The following is a 16,370-nucleotide window of genomic DNA, read 5'->3' as shown; positions in this document are numbered from 1 at the left end:
TGCCAGCTTGTCGGAGAAGGTCTGACTGCAGTCTGCTCTGCCCATGTGGGCGTGGTTTGTAGCGGCTGTGGCTTGGCTCAGGGCTGCATTCAGATAGACGTCCTATTTGAACACCAAACATGGCGTCCATCAGGGTCGCTTGTAAATTAACAGTGACACCTACCGGCCACCAGCTGTAAACACAGATAAGTTACAAAACACTGACGCGCAGCCATTAGCCCTCACGTGTAGTGCTGCGTTATGCAAACATTGGAGTTCCCAGTCTGCTGCATGAAACGTCTAATATCTCAGGTGAGCAGTTTGTTTTGGCCTTGCTGTGGGAGCTAGGTAAATAAATGTCGAGTTATATCTGTGTGATTTTGTACAATAAGAGGCGTGTTATTACTGTTTTCTTTTAGGCTGAGAAATGAAAGCGAAGTCGACGAAGTCAGCAGCTGCATCGGAATCAAAGAGTAGAATGAGGAAAAGAGCCGGGGAGAAGAACTCTGGACCAACTCTCTCCAAAAAACTGCGAGACAAAAAGGATGGAGAAACATCCAAACAAGGTGTGCAGCCCTGACAGGACAGCCTCAACACATTGTACGTGAAACGTTCTTGTTAAGATTTGGTTTATGCTTTTTGCAGGGGCTCCCTTCAAGTCTACAGGAGTTCAGAAGAGAGAGAAGTATGGGAGTGTCCTTCACTATATCTACAAGAGTACTCTGGGACAAAGTCTTCACTCACAGATGAGACAGGTGAGACTGCTAGGTTGCACACAGGGACCAAATACAAAAACACTATATTACCACAGATGTCAGTGAATGTAGTGGAGTTCTTCACATGCATTACAATCTACTGACTGTGCAGCCTGCTGTGCATGTGTTCATGGTATGTGTGCGTCTTTTTTTATATATATATTGTATTTATATTCCACAGTGTCTTCAGGAACCTTTTGTCCGCTCGTTGTCATCCTATCATTTCCACTCTGCTACCAGCCCCTTTGACCGCAGAATCACCTGTCTGGAGTGGCATCCCAGTCATCCCACTACTATGGCTGTGGGCTCCAAGGGTGGTGATATATTTCTGTGGAACTATGAGGCACCTGCAAATAAAACCTTTCTCCAAGGGGTGAGTTCCTGCACTACGATGTGGTTTGTTATTCCAGATATTTCACTGACCTTAAGTCCAAAGCATTCAACAAATGATGTATATTTTTTTATTTGCTGCTTTTGGATGGTGCTATATATGGAAGCCTATTTCTGCCATTATGACAACACAAAGATCCTGTCATTATTTAAAGAGATTCTTAAAATGATTTATCAGTATTTCAAAATAATGACAAATGTTCTCAAAATAATGAGTAAATATCTCAAAATAACAACTTTCATATCTTAAAAAAAGAGAAATTCCCTCAAAATAATGACTTTGTGTCTCAAAATGTTGAGAAACGTCGACAAATTATTGACTTGCATATCTCAAAAAATGACTTGGTACCTCATAATGAGAAACATTCTCAAAATAATTAATAAATATCTTAAAATATTGACTTGTATTTCTGAATAATAATGAATAAAGATCTCAAAATGATTTGCATATCCCAAAATTATGACTTGGTGTCTCAAAATGATGAGAAACTGTCTGAAAATAATGGGAAGCTTTCTAAAAATATTGACTAATTCAAAATATGGACGAACTTTCTCAGAATGACTTATCTCAAAATAATTTCTAAAAATAAGACTAACTTTTCTCAAAATAATGAAAAACTTGTCAAAATGAGTTAGAATTTTAAAATAATGAGAAACTTAATCAAAATAATGACCTAGTATCTCAAAATAATGAACAACATTTAAAAAAAAAAAATATGTATACATTTAATTTTTCATTGCTTTAAATTAAATTAGAAAAGTATGTCATTTTTTTGATATGTTATTATTATGAGAAAGTCTCTCGTTTTAATGATTTTTTTTTTGTTTTTCAATCATCAACTGGGATCATTAATGCAACAATTTGAGGCCAAGAATAAGTGCATTTTGAGGCAGTGATTCCTTTCAGATTTACCTGACGTCACACTGTCACTGGTTCTCTGCTTAGATGGGGGCTGGAGACTCAGTTACAGACATGAAGTTTAACCAGTTAAATCCCACTCAGCTGTTCACCTCGTCTATGTGTGGTATGACATCACTTCGAGATTTTAATGGGAGGACTCTAACGGTGTTTACCAACACAGACGCACTAAAGTAAGAGACACTGTGTCCCCTTTCTCTGAAAGCTACAATAGAAAGGGTTGTAGATTTTAGGTTTGAGCATCAGTCTTCTTATCAGAGGGGGCCCTTATTGGTTTCTGGTAAACATTAGTGTGGTGCTGATCACTGCCCTGTGACAGGCCTGCATTTGTGTTTCTGTGCACAGAGCGGAGCAGGAGACTTTATCGGAGGGATGAAGTTTTGCCCGACGGATCTTTCCAAAGTCTATGTGGCTTCCGGTGAGGGCACATTGACCATGCAGAGCTTTGAGGGCCGCACACCCACTGTTCTGTCCAGAACTCAAGACTGTGGCCACGATCACCACAATGTTTGGTGAGACATCTGGCAGTAGACTGATGCTCAAAAAAAATGGTGTGATTATGTTGTGCTTAACCCTCTAATGGTACAATGATGCTTCTAGGTATCGTAACCGTTTTTGGCTGTTTACACTCACTCAGTAAATTCTCAATTATTATGCAATATTTTTTTTAAAAGAGCAAGAACCCTAAGGGAACCAAAAGCACTGTTTATATTGCATTATGACTTTCTGGAGGCCATGCAAAGTCCTTTTTTCAGGGCCTTTCCTGCAAAGTTCAGCTCCATCAATTATGGTACATTGTTGCTTTAAGGTGACGTACCCAAGAGTGTACCCCAAAAAATATGTTTTTTGAAAATTTCTTTTACTTATGTTTACTTAGTCTATTTTGTGGCAAAAATGATTTCGTACATTTTTTTAACCAATTGGCATCATAATTCGGACCAAAGAGGGTTAATCATGTTTATATAAGCAACTTTTAAGATTTTCATGAATTTAGAAAGCTATAACAATGTAACAATGCCTTTTGTAGATAAATCAATGTGTTTTCATAGGTGTCTTTTCATTTTTTATTGCAAATATAGAAATAGCCTTCCTTTTTCTGTGAAAAGTTTAAAATCGCTAAATTTTCATTGGACAGCAATAATAAGGAATATTACATTCATGAATTTTCGTCTTTTAAAAATATTAATTTAACTCACATCCTATCAAATATTTCAAAGTATTAATCATTCATTTGATAGATTTTCTCTGTTGGATCATACATTTATTTTTGCACTATGAAATCTTTAGCTTAATCCCTGTTTCTAATCAGTTATATCCACTAAACTCATTTTGTGCTCTGTCTCTTCCAGTTTCTGGTACTGCTGTCTCGATGTGTCTGTGAGTCGACAGATGCTTGTGACAGGAGACAATGTCGGACAGCTTGTACTCCTGGGTTTGGATGGCCAAAAGGTACGTGTCACCTCCACATTGAAGTAGATCATTTACCTGATTCTGTGCATTTAGATGATTAAGAGTTCATGTTGTCCTCTTGCCACGTAAGAGGTCAGTTTGCAATGAAAAGGTATGTTTTCAAATTAATGCCTTTTGTTCTGTTTTGATGTTGCAGATTTTCAGTGACAAGTTGCACAAAGCCAAAGTGACACATGCAGAGTTCAACCCCCGTTGTGATTGGTTGTTGGCGACAGCCTCAGTCGACCACACGGTAAAACTTTGGGACCTGAGAAACATCAAAGACAAGAAGAGCTTCCTCCACGAGATGCCTCACGAGAAAGCAGTCAACTCAGGTAACAAAACTCCTCAGTTTGGGCTTTCTGTTTTTGCTACAAATACTAATACAAATACAAATTGCAACATTTGTGCAACATAAAGGATATGAAAGTAAATGATAAATTAGGCGTAACTTGTCCTGACATTTGAAGGGACCTCTGCCAGTCTACCACTCATGTATCTCATTAAAGTAATAATCTCACATTTTAATGCAAATGTCTGTTAAGTTACTATCATTAAACGAGGTAACACAGTTGTGATTTAGCCTACGGCCAACGTATGTGGCGATTCAAACCGACGCACAGTTGATGATGTGTTTTTCATCACCAAGCGGTGATGCTCTGCCGTACTGTTTTTTTCCAGTCTTTGCTAGCGTTGGGAGTAAATGGTTAAATTGGCAGAACAAACAAAGAAAGCCCACTGCTTATTTCCATCAGTACCACCAAAGAGAGCGAAACGGATATCTTTGAGATTGTAATTTTATATGGAACAGATAAATACAGTGCGTTGTGCATGTTCAAAATTAAAAAGGTTCAGTTCACACAGATTAAAATTAACTAGTTAATAGGTCACAATTTGAATTTTGAATTAAGTTCACAAGTCCCAAACAATTAACTAGTTTATGATCATGTCTACAGTTTAAAAAGTTTTATAAAATCTTAATATCATTCATCCACAAATATTTCCCAAAACTGGTTTGATGCATCATCAACAGTCAAAACAATGCTCACATTTAAGTTGCTAACTGATGGTTCAGCTCACCATTCACCAAAAATGTGCACAAGTTTGATGAACACGCTTTTTTAGGGTGTTCATGCACAGCACTGAATAAATGTAACTGTGTAGTTATAGTTATAAATGTCCATGTTGGTTTAAGATGCAAGTGATTTTGTTTAGTTAATTCATTTAGTCCAGTTTTCTTAATTTATTTGTTAAAAGAGAGACAAGAACCTTAAAGAAGTTCACGGTTATGATTTCTATGTGTGCAGTTGGTATCACGACAGGTTGTAAAGAAAATCCAGGACATTCTGGTAAAGCTCTTACTGTTGTCTCCTTGCAGCCCATTTCAACCCACTGGACTGCTCCAAGTTGCTTACTACAGATCAGTACGACCAGATCCGCGTTTATTCATCCTCTGATTGGTCGAAGCCTCAACATATCATCCAACATCCACACAGACAGTTTCAGCATCTCACACCCATCAAGGTTTGTTCCTTCTCCACGTGTATTTATCCTACTGTTACTTAACCTGAGGGATTGTAACTTCAAAAACATAACTAACAGATTTGGTATAACACAAATGATGGATGCACATGCACGAACAACATGAAAAACATTATTACTTATGACAAAGTCATGAGTTTCCAGCCTTTTTTGCACTGTGGATTATTGTTATATTGACTGCAAGCCACAATTAGACACATCACTTTTATTTTCTTTTATCACTTTTTCAGGGACTTCTTTACTATCATTGAGTAAACTGAAGACATATCTCAGGGGTATTTTATATTAAATCAAGAGAAAGGTTGAAAATAAGGCAATGTGCTTGTGGCCACAGGCCCCCAAATCACTGCATCTGTCTGTGGTAGTAATAACGAGAGCTCAGTGAGAGCGGCTTGATGAGACATGAAGCGATGCGCTAGTGTTTCTAAATAATCCAAAATCTGACTAAAGCTGAAACTACAACAAAGTAGTCTGTAGAAGTCTAAAGAAATCACTTACCACCTCTGAATATTTGGCTGTTTGTTCATTCAGACACTTTGGTGCTATGAGGAGAAGCTCCGTTCTGTTTGTCTGTCTGTCTCACTGCGCTGCTGTCAGACCATCAGCTGTTTGATCTGCAATAATGAAATGCTGCTCGGTTGTGAAATAATAGGCTGTATTCTACAGTCAAAGTCACTCATTGCATTATATGAATGTTCAACACTTCTGCTGTTGCAGTGTTTTGGCGTGATATTTGCTTTGCTGTCATGAGAGCACGAGACTGACGATGAAAGCGCGTGTCACACACCAGGAGTGTGAGAGTTGGCAACCCTGTTAAATATGCAAAAATGCAGAACAAAACACTTAACGTTAGACACAGTCACACAGAGGAGGGGAGCTGCTTTCTGCCAATAAATTTTAAGATTTTATGACTGAAATACATTTAATCTTATTGACATTCAGTTAAAGTTTAAAAGACAGCATTGCTTTAGGACACCAGCGAAATACATATGGGGCCATGCTGTCAAGATCAATTAGGGAAAAAGTACCTGCTGAGGAATTAACATTGATATTCAGGTCATTTCTACGGTAAATAATTATGTACTAGGTTGCAGAGAAATGCCATAGGGAAGAGCTGTACCCGACTCTGAATTATGTTAGTCAAATCAGATTTTGCCATTAAATCGAATTATTCAATGATTTGTTTTATTTTTCCATATAATGTTCAACGGGATGTTCAGTGTGACTCATGTAATATAATAAACAAGCTAACGGTGCTAATGACATATCGCAAATGCGCAACAAGTTTTGCTGAGACAGGATATCAAACAAAAGCCAGAGACTTTATCACATTAGGCTGCTGTGAGCTGTAAATTCATCACTTCTTATCTTGAAGCCTTACAGTGCTGAGTCTCTCCCCCTCAGTGCAGTGGCACTGCGTCCGCTACAGCCTCCACCAGAGAGTAGCGTGAAAGCCAAGAGCACTCACTTCACAGCAAAATCTGAGGACCCAAATGTCCCTAGAACCACACAGCAAAGCACACTGACTAGCATAAAAAAACTTGCTCGACTTGAAGCATTCTCAGTAGACTGATGAATTAAATCTCAGACTTTTAGGGGGCAACCCTATTATTTAGAAATCCCAAGTGAGGGATTTCAGTATCGTCAAAAATACAGATGCTTGTCTTTCCATTAAACTGATGCAGAGATGCTGTTTAACAGTGATGCAGCACACAGCTTACACCACCAGAGACAGTCTCTACTGGTGGAACAAGCAGCAGAGCTGAGAAAGAGCAAAGGCAACCGTGAGTGGTGGGGATAACGTCACAGGACTAGTAAAAAAATAAACATGCCTCTGCCCCTGTTTGGAAGTATTGCCACTTATAACTTTGTCTTCAATTAACTTTTCCTAACTACAAAAGCAGTTTATTAGCTGAATGATTTTATAAAGCACGTCATCTTCATTCAGCCCACTGATGTGAATGTATCCGCTGTGGCAACAAGTGTAGTTGGGTCGCCTAGCAAATTACTTATTGGACCATAAGTATTTAGACCCTGCAAGACTTGTCTGAGTAGGCTAATTGCATAGAAACACAACATTGTAGGGTAGACATTGACATACATGCTGCAATTACCTTTATCACCAGTAGCTCAGCTTTTATTTTGTTTAACACAACAACGTCATATAACGTATACACCGGTGAAATGTCGGGATGGTATTACAAAATACAAGAGTCAAGCCTGGTTTTTGATAAAAGAATACTCATGTTATTTCTCTGCAGGCCACATGGCACCCTATCTATGACCTCATCGTGGCAGGACGCTACCCTGACGACCGAGTTTGCCCCGGAGATCAGAGGACCATCGACATCTTTGATTCCAACACGGCAGAGCTCGTGTTTCAGCTGCAAGATCCCACTGTTTCAGGGATCAAATCTGTGAGTTTGGTTTTTTTAAAGGGAAAACCATAAGAAGACATGAAAACTGTGGTTATTAACACGGAGAAATATTTATTTACAGGTCAACAAATTCAGTCCATTGGGTGATGTGATTGCATCTGGAATGGGTGAGTTTTTCAAAAGCGCATTATTAATTATTATCATTAAAAGGTCCGATGTGTAGGATTTACAAGGTACAAGGTAGATTTATAAGTCATTTTTTAAACTATGTTTTTAAACTTGTTAAGATGAAATTAAAATTTGTCCTTAATTCTGCTACATCTTTTGGTGTCTAAGGAGGAGTTTATGAGTCTCACAGCTTGGTGAAAGAAGCTGCTTTGTAGTGTGGTGGTACTGCAGTGGATACTTGAATTTATTGATCCCACAGCCATCAAAGCATAAAAACATGCATTTTTTATTTCTGGGTGTCATTCTGGGCTTTTGCCTTGTAATTTGTCATTTTTACTATTTTCCACCTGATGACAACATTGTACCGTTTTCTCCATATTTGGCATGTGGAGAAAATACATGCTATTTCCACTAGGTGCGCTGTCACAATCAATGTTACTACAAATAATTGACATATCCCAGTCTGTGATAATCAAAAGAAAAACTACTTTGCATGTAGTCTATTGAAAATAATCTATTATTTGTGTTTTTTTCTTATTTTCATCAAAAAACATAGTGGCATCATTACAAAAACCTGGCATTGAAAGGGTGAAAATTCTGAAAATGTATGAATATTTGATATTCATGATTGGGACTGATGTATTTCGATGAAAGTTTAAAATCATTCTAATATATAATATTTCTTAAAGCCTGATTTTGAAAAGCACATTTTGTGCGCAGAGTGATACGGGTGCCTGTAATATTACAGCGGGCCCTAAGTGTTAATGTTCACTTCTAGGTGTAACGGTGCTGGTTTGGGATAGAAATGAGTCATTGATCAGCGATCGGCATGAAGAGCAGGCGGAAACCTCGACCTCAGTGGAGAGTTTAAGAGGCCAGCGGAGGAGTCGGCAGCAGCAGCGCTCCAGCAGGGACAGGAGAGGTCCTGCTTTGGATGCAAAGCTCAAGAAGAAACTGGCTTCTTTGGAAGAATCAGAGACCAAAACCAAGACCAAGACTGCTTGTACTAAACAAAAACAAGCAGAAATGCGGAAGAAGTAAATTGTATCAGTGACCCCAATTTGATATGAACCTTCCTCTGAATAGATTTTGGTTGTTAGATTTGATTCCGACCAGAATTATATAGTTGTCACTATCTGAGGAGATATCTTTGGAGAAAGTGAACCCTGTGAGAATAGTCACTTTAATGACTCTTACTCACATTGGACTCATATCTACACTTCTAAACCATTCCCCATCTTTCTGGAGCCCCCCTGGAACTCCCTCAGGGACCCCTGGTTGAGAACCGTTGAACTCTATAGTCTCATGGATCATAAAAATGTATATATTTCTTTGTTTACTGCTCATTGTGTTTCTAACTTCAGGGATTGAATGTTTAAAAAGTGTTTCTGATGTTCTTTTAAAAGCAGTTTCAAACTTGAGCTCTTTGTATGTTTTTATACTGTGCTATAATAAAAATGGTTATGTTTCATACATGCTTGAGTTGATTATGAATACACATTAGAGAAAGATTTAAGGCAGGGAATTCATTGCACACACCGTTATCTCATACACAGTGGAAGTGTATGTATCACGCATAATTGAAGAGATAACCTCCACGTAGTTCATGCACGGTGACATTTGCCAACTGGAGGAGCACCACGCCCCAGGCCTCCTGCTCCAGGTTTCCTTCCTGATGCTTGGCCTGCTGGGCGGAGTACACCATGCTCAGGACAAGATTGTCAAACTGATCCTGCGTCAGCGGCTTCTCCCTCCTCTCACCACTCAGTATGGTCACCATCTGCACCATGGAGCTCAGACTTTTGGGAAAGTTGTCATTGATCTGGGACAGAAAAGCCCGCCCCTGCCTCATTGATGCCATCTCCTTATCGAGCATGACGATGTTGTTGTCACTGTCGAGCTCCAACCCACCCAGCAAGAACTGCACAGAAAAAATATGTATGCATCACTTACCGTGCAAGTAAAACTTTGCAAGATATTTGATTGACCTGCGTCACGTCTGTTAACTCTAAAATGAAAGAGTACCTCAAACATCAGGTTTGCATCAGCAACTGAGGAGTCAGTTTCAAGAGAAGTTGGACTTCTGCCTGCAGCCACATCTAAAGCAGAAAATACAAAAGTTTAACTGCAACATAATTGAAATGCAGAGAAGCTGTCAGTCCCTGTATGCAGACACTTCAGCTGTTTACTGGATATTTAAAAGTACATGCAGTATCATTATATAACAACCCTAAAATGACTGCCCTATTAGAAGATCTGTTTCTACTTACCTTTCAGCATTTGCTCAAACGAAAGCAACAGAACAATCCGAAGGCAGATATTTAGTAGTATTTTCATATTCATTCTTCTATTAATATCGGCAGCAGATAAAATAAAGCATCCTTCTCACCTCTCCTCTCCCTCGCTTACTTTTGTGAATCCAGAGAGGAGCAGCTCAGCCTGAATACCATTCATTTTTCCACCTTGGAAAAAAGGACCAAAAGCCAGATGGCTGTGATGCAAAGCAGAGAGCAATATCTTAATAAATCCCGGCTCTTTATTTCTGCAGCATGCTGAACTTTGAATTAGCAAGGCTTAAAGTTCACAGAGACCACTACTAAAAGGAAAATAAACAAAAGTGACACCAGGGTTGGGAATCCCTGTCCATAAACATAAACAAGTCCAATAAAAAAAGAGGGTTTAAGCTATTTTGTCCATCATACACTTGATTTTGCAAGTGGTGTTAGTTAATTATAAAATGTTATTAATTGAGGTGTGTTTACAACTTTAATTAAATGTTAACCCAATCAAATGAAATTATTTTCCACAGAATCCAAATGTTTCTGCTTTATAAAATATCCAGCAGACAACAAGTTCAGCGACTGAATGAACCAGAATATCTGTGCCAATTCACACTGAAAAAAATATGCTTGGCTCTCTGTATTTTTCGCACCTAATCCACAATTTTATTATCTTAATTTAACCTTTTGTACAAGAATGCATTAGATGGATTACATTTTTTTTTGATAATCAATTTTTTCCCCCAACTGTAACATCAAAAGTTTTGCAACAAACCTGGGCTTCATAAAATAAGATGAATGTTATTGTAAGTAAATTTAAAACATTATTATTATTATTATTATTATTATTATTATTATTATTATTATTATTATTATTATTATTATTACATGCCCTTAATAATAAAAAGGCACTAAAAACGCTAAATATATTTGAAAAATGTTCACGTGCAATAATTTAATACTTTTTTTTTTTTATCATTTATTGTCTTTCATTCTCTCTCTGTTTATGTGTACCCCTGGCATGTCAAGTTTGTTGTGTATTAATATCATTATATGTGTGTATGTTAATAAGGACTTTTTTAAGAGGACAGGGGAGCAGTACTGCGGCTCCACCACATGGAGGCAGCAGTGTCAGTTCACACCAGCGACGCGTTTCGTGAAAAAGTTGATTTACTTCCGGTGAAGAGTTCAGCTGCTTCTGAATGGACAAGTAGTAGAGAGAAAGGTAAACACGATTGTGTGCTTGACATTTTTAAAAGTCTACGACTATTTTGTCTCACTCACCGCCCTATTTATCACTCTACCGCAACGATACCGCGGTTTAATCGTGACTCGAGGGAACGTTAGCTAGCCAGCTCGCTGCTGTGGGTGCTAACGCTAGCTAATCATCACAACATAGCTAGTTAGCTTTAGCTTCTCAGGCTGCACCCTCATTTGTGTTTGAACCGCTTACATTAAAACCTAAAAGCGTGTTTCGTCAGACCTCCGTGCAGTATAACCGAGCTTTTGAGCAGCTGCGTCTGCGTTATTGCACATTCTAACAATACACACTTTTATAATTTAGCTTGAGCTAAAACATGCAATCCAACGTTAATATAACAGCACTGCAGCAATTTCTACTTCTTCGAAGGTTATATTTTATTAAAACGTGTCAGAGAGGAGTTGATTCAAATGTGTGGTGATTTTGCAGGCTTTAACCTTAGTTTGGATTGCACTGATAGGTGTTTAATATTAAATCTCTTGTATTTGACATAAATGAGGTGGACAAATGATTGACAAGTCCTTCCAGTATAACGCTAAACAGTTTAACAACTACATAAAATACAGTCTCCAAAATGACCATAAAGTGAATCATTGCCAAAGCTAGAGGGATATATATCGGCTAATAAGTAACAAGGAATCGCAGTACCGATTTTTTTTTTTTTTAAAAAAGTGTTTTATTGTCTCACCATAACTGAAGGCCACTCTCAAGTTTATCTATTAACTGTAAATGCTCTGTTTAGTACATATCATTGTCAGTAGGGAAAAGGAGGAATCCTTACCAACAATGTTGTCTGTCTTATCTATTTAAGTATTTTTTGCCCATATATTATTTTGTGTTATTTTTAAACTCTACAATATTCAATACATCTCTATTGAACTCTTGTGTCAGGCTGTAATTAACACCTCTCTTAAAACGTTTCAGGGCAAGTTTATTTGAAAGCACATTTCAGCAACAATGCAACTTAAAAGTGGTACAAACGAAACATGGAAAGCAAAGCAAAGCAAAACTCAAGTGAAAGTGCAAAACAAAACATTTAAAAAGGTCATCCAAATGCAATTAAATATAAAGAGCAAGAGAATATAAAATATGAACAGGTTGAAATATTTTAAGAGAGGCGTAAGATTTAAAGTAACTTTGCATTGTAAGACATGAATAAATATTTGATTTATAAAAGGCAACGGCAAACAGAAAATGTTACAGCCTTGATTTAAAAGAACTGAGAGTTTAAGTTAAACTTCCATTTTCTGGGAGTTTGTTCCAGATATTTGGTGCGTAAGAACTTAATGCTGCTTCCTCGTGTTTAGTCTTGACTCTGGGGACACAAAGAAGACCTGTCCCAACTACAATCGAACAATACAACTTTAAGACAGGCAGGATTTGGGCTGCATTAGTTACAGCCAGACGTACCTTATAAACTGGTTATGGGTGTAAATAAATGCTCTGCTGTTTTGTGACTCTGTCAGACGAGCAGCAAAGATGGAGTCCAGCGAGGAGGGGGGCCTCAGTGTCGGGGGCTCTGTGGGAGAAGAGAACTACTTCTTGGGATACACCTTCACTGACCGCTCCCATTCCAGCCGGGTAGTGAAAAGCATCATGGACTTGTGTCTGGAGGACGGCCTGTTCGCCGATGTCACGATCACCGTGGACAGCAAAGAGTTTCACCTGCATCGGCTGGTGCTCTCAGCACAGAGCAGTTTCTTCCGCTCCATGTTCACCTCCAACCTCAAAGAGTCCCACAACCGCTCTATTGAGCTAAAAGATGTCAGCGCCACCGTCTTTCAGCTGCTGATTGACTACATCTATCACGGTACGATTAAACTGAGGGTGGAGGAGCTTCAGGACACCTATGAGATGGCAGATATGTACCAGCTGACTGCACTGTTTGAGGAATGCTCCCGCTTCCTCTCGCGGACGGTAGAGGTCAAGAACTGCCTGCAGGTGATCACTTTTTTCACAAGTCTTCGCTGCTATGTCATAACTGTTTAGTTTGAGTTAAACAATTATCGGTTTTTTGTGCAGGTGATGTGGCTCGCAGACAGACACAGTGACCAGGAGTTGTATACTGCAGCCAAGCATTGTGCTAAAATCCACCTCGCACAGCTGCATCAGACTGAAGAATTTCTTAATCTGCCTCTCTGTCTTCTCTTGGACATCATCAAAGGTATTACCCTTCGCTGTCCATGATTTCCTAAACCATTTACCACAAGCCAAGTGCTTTATGATTTATATCACTGTTAGCTGAATCCAGAACTAGCAGTGATAACGTAATAATTTGCAAGCAGGTAAACATAAACTTGCAATTATTGTTATATCACCTTGAATACACATTTTATAAATCATCCTGGTAGCTGAATAGTTAAGCAATTTATCATGTGAGTCTCTGCTTTGATACCTCCCTCCTCATTTCTCCTCTGCCTTTGCACTTTTCACTATCCAATAAGATGAAAATGCCCCCCTAATAATGTAGAATTTACAGAAAATACATTTTATGAATGTGACTCACTAGGTTTTGTGTTTGTGTTCAGATGGCGTTCCGAGCTCCCAGAATCCAACAGTGGCCATCGAATCGTGGATAAACCACAACAAGGTGGAGAGAGAGGAGTTTTCTTGTATCCTTTCAGAAAATCTCAAGGTAACCTTCTTTCATCTCTGGAGCTGGAGAAAACAATATTATAGAAGAGGCTGCTCTCGTTTTATGTCTGCCGTAATCGTTGTGGAAAATCTTCTACTCTCGATGAATCGATGAATGATAAAGTAAACTCGCTGAACAATAACACAAACTTGATAAATAATTAAACAAACTTGAGTAATGAAAAAAACCCAGTGAGCCCCAGTTGTCCTCACTTAAACATGTTTATCACTTACATCTGGTCAGAGAATTTTTTGGCACAATGCATGTGCATGGACAGAGACATGCCAACAACTCAAAGTAACAGAGGCACCATTAAGCCTTATACAGCACATTTCAAACGTCACGCAGCTGTGCCTATCACTGTAGTCTAAACATCTACATGGTCTTGCTCTTGCAGTATTTTAAAACTCACAGATGTTGCAACAGCAGTTACACTGCACAGAACTCTGAAAGATTACACAGGCTAAAACACTTCATCTTATTTCCTATTGCTCCGACTCCACTCCCGTCTTGGTTTAATTTGTCTTTATCAGAATTGTGCTTCAAAATATCCATGAAGCTCCCCCATTTATTTTCAAAAAACTGCCAGCTGTCTTTTTCGTAATATGTGTTAGTCTTTCCAAAGCGACACATGCTGATAAATCTGTACTATATTGCTTTATTCTTAGTTTGTTCAGATCTTTCCATCCTTGCAAGTCTATAAGCGCATGGTCACTATCACATGGATAAATACCCATGATGCACAACTTTGGCCAACAAGGGATCCTCAGTTTTGTTATCTGGCTAACCATATCAAGGGCCTTTATCTAGAAATCACATGACATCCCCACAGGCAGTGAAAGAATGTACCTAAAGCATTATTACATTTAAGACATGTATCTGTCGAACTGGGATTCAAATCATGCAGTTTTGATGGTGTTATATATGTTCTTAAATCTCATACAATTACGCATGATTACATTTACGCAGTTTAATAGTGCTTTAGTAGTACTAATTTTCTACGACACCAATTATTTGTTTCTCTGATGTCGGATATGTCTGTATCTTGCTCAGGAGATAGGTGAGAATGTCCACATTTACCTGATTGGTAAAGAGGAGAGCCGGACTCACTCCCTGGCTGTGTCACTTCACTGTGACGAGGACGATGCGATCAGCGTGAGCGGCCAGAACAGTTTATGCCATCAGATCACTGCAGCCTGTAAACACGGAGGGGACCTGTATGTGGTTGGCGGGTCCATCCCTCGCCGCATGTGGAAGTGCAACATGCACACCATGGACTGGGAGCGCTGCGCCCCACTGCCCAGAGACCGCCTCCACCATACCATGGTCTCTGTCTCTACTGAGGACGCTATCTACTCACTAGGAGGTAAGACGTTGCAGGACACACTCTCTAACGCCGTCATTTACTACACAGTGAAGGACAACATGTGGACAGAGACCAACCAGTTGGACACTGCAGTGTCCGGGGCTGCTGGTGTTAACCTGGGAGGTACCATCTACCTGCTCGGAGGGGAGGAGAACGACATGGACTTTTTTACTAAGCCATCTCGACTGATTCAGTGCTTTGACACGGCCTCCCAGAAGTGCCAGATCAAACCTTACATGCTGCCGTTCGCGGGCTGCATGCACGCTGCGGTCCACATGGACGTGATCTTCATCGTAGCAGAGGGAGACTCCCTGGTGTGCTACAACCCTCTGCTGGAGAGCTTCACCCGCCTGCGCTTCCCTGAGGTGTGGAGCTGCGTTCCGTCTCTGTGGAAGGTGGCCAGCTGTAACGGCTGCATATATGTCTTCAGGGACAAATGTAAGAAAGGTGACGCAAACACGTTAAAGTTTAACCCGGCCACATCTGTCGTCTCCGTTATCAGAGGTATAAAAATCCTCCTCACAAACTGGCAGTTTGTTTTGGCCTAAACTGTCCTCCGGATGCTCACACCGTGGTCCGCACAGCCGCCACAGACAATCAGGGAAGACTGTTGGATAACTCACGATGACTTCACCGTTCAGACATCCCGTGAGGAGACCTGTTCTAAATGTATTTACTCAGCTGGTTTCTGTGTCACTCATTCCATTCAGACCAGTAGAAACACTTCAGCGGTGTTAGTCACTCGCTTGTATTATTCCAGTGTGTCTCATTGTGGATAGCTGAGAAGTGAAACCATTTGTAGTGATGCCGTGACCAGTGATGAACTAATGGACATTGTTTCCTGTGCACTGCCTGTTTATTGACACGCATGAACAACTTCAGTGTAAAAACATCGCTGAACATAAAACATCCCTCAGTATATTGTGCGTGAATACGTGTCATGATGTCGTAGGTTAAATATCCCCAGATGTCGAATTTGAAGTGCATAAATATGATAATGGAGGATGTTTTCTAACTTTTCAATTTTTCACATTTTCTTTTCTTGAGATTGTATTTTTTGATGTACATGTTCAAGGTAACTGTGAAAGGAAATGTCAAATATATCGCTGTAGAAGCTGTCACAGTTTGCTCTGATATTTACAGCCCTTTAGTCTTGAAGAATTAACCATCTTTCACTATTAATACTTTGTTAATTCCCTGGGATTTGGGGTTCTTAATTCTTGCAGCAATGCATTTAGAAATGGCATGC

The 16,370-nt window shown here is 39.4% G+C and overlaps 3 protein-coding genes across 6 annotated transcripts in view; 2 read left to right on the top strand and 1 right to left on the bottom strand.

Annotated features, from left to right (window-relative positions):
- Positions 1-9,055, top strand: part of ddb2 (damage-specific DNA binding protein 2) — a 98,678-nt gene extending 89,623 nt beyond the window's left edge. For 2 of the 4 annotated variants that reach the window (XM_088080527.1, XM_088080528.1), the window contains 10 exons: positions 399-545; positions 625-734; positions 916-1,107; positions 2,389-2,555; positions 3,393-3,492; positions 3,650-3,827; positions 4,871-5,016; positions 7,296-7,451; positions 7,534-7,579; positions 8,359-9,055. In XM_088080527.1, coding sequence (XP_087936653.1) covers positions 407-545; positions 625-734; positions 916-1,107; positions 2,389-2,555; positions 3,393-3,492; positions 3,650-3,827; positions 4,871-5,016; positions 7,296-7,451; positions 7,534-7,579; positions 8,359-8,621 — 1,497 coding nt within the window. In that variant the 5' untranslated portion in view covers positions 399-406 and the 3' untranslated portion in view covers positions 8,622-9,055. Of the gene's footprint in view, positions 1-136; positions 292-398; positions 546-624; positions 735-915; positions 1,108-2,070; positions 2,217-2,388; positions 2,556-3,392; positions 3,493-3,649; positions 3,828-4,870; positions 5,017-7,295; positions 7,452-7,533; positions 7,580-8,358 lie in introns of those variants that run through there. The other 2 variants (XM_042496276.2, XM_042496277.2) reach the window with 2 other exon arrangements.
- Positions 7,504-10,027, bottom strand: LOC121950323 (protein FAM180A). The gene is made up of 3 exons (XM_042496279.2): positions 9,851-10,027; positions 9,606-9,679; positions 7,504-9,501 (listed from the first exon to the last, which is right to left on the bottom strand). The coding sequence occupies exons 1-3, from the start codon at positions 9,921-9,923 to the stop codon at positions 9,151-9,153; spliced, it is 498 nt and encodes a 165-aa protein (XP_042352213.1). The 5' UTR covers positions 9,924-10,027; the 3' UTR covers positions 7,504-9,150.
- Positions 10,028-10,974: 947 nt separating this feature from the next.
- On the top strand, positions 10,975-16,242 carry kbtbd4 (kelch repeat and BTB (POZ) domain containing 4). The gene is made up of 5 exons (XM_042496225.2): positions 10,975-11,084; positions 12,587-13,061; positions 13,143-13,284; positions 13,649-13,755; positions 14,809-16,242. Exons 2-5 carry the CDS (start codon positions 12,600-12,602, stop codon positions 15,667-15,669), a joined length of 1,572 nt encoding a protein of 523 aa, XP_042352159.1. The 5' UTR covers positions 10,975-11,084; positions 12,587-12,599; the 3' UTR covers positions 15,670-16,242.
- Positions 16,243-16,370: the final 128 nt, after the last annotated feature.

This window comes from Plectropomus leopardus, chromosome 7, assembly GCF_026936395.1.
Source record: "Plectropomus leopardus strain MGB_pleo_1.0 chromosome 7, ASM2693639v1, whole genome shotgun sequence".
Taxonomy (NCBI): domain Eukaryota; kingdom Metazoa; phylum Chordata; class Actinopteri; order Perciformes; family Serranidae; genus Plectropomus; species Plectropomus leopardus.
Note: the sequence above shows the minus strand (reverse complement) of the source record. Positions and strands in the feature narration are given on the sequence as shown.

Bases quoted from the DNA above. Each gene is read 5' to 3' on its own strand.
- LOC121950323 (XM_042496279.2), bottom strand. From the start codon at position 9,923: ATGAATATGAAAATACTACTAAATATCTGCCTTCGGATTGTTCTGTTG. The intron at 9,680-9,850 runs GTAAGTAGAAAC...TTTCTGCTTTAG, and splicing joins GTTTGAGCAAATGCTGAAAG to ATGTGGCTGCAGGCAGAAGT. The intron at 9,502-9,605 runs GTACTCTTTCAT...TTTTCTGTGCAG, and splicing joins ATGCAAACCTGATGTTTGAG to TTCTTGCTGGGTGGGTTGGA.
- kbtbd4 (XM_042496225.2), top strand. From the start codon at position 12,600: ATGGAGTCCAGCGAGGAGGGGGGCCTCAGTGTCGGGGGCTCTGTGGGA. The intron at 13,062-13,142 runs GTGATCACTTTT...TTTTTTGTGCAG, and splicing joins AGGTCAAGAACTGCCTGCAG to GTGATGTGGCTCGCAGACAG. The intron at 13,756-14,808 runs GTAACCTTCTTT...TATCTTGCTCAG, and splicing joins TCCTTTCAGAAAATCTCAAG to GAGATAGGTGAGAATGTCCA.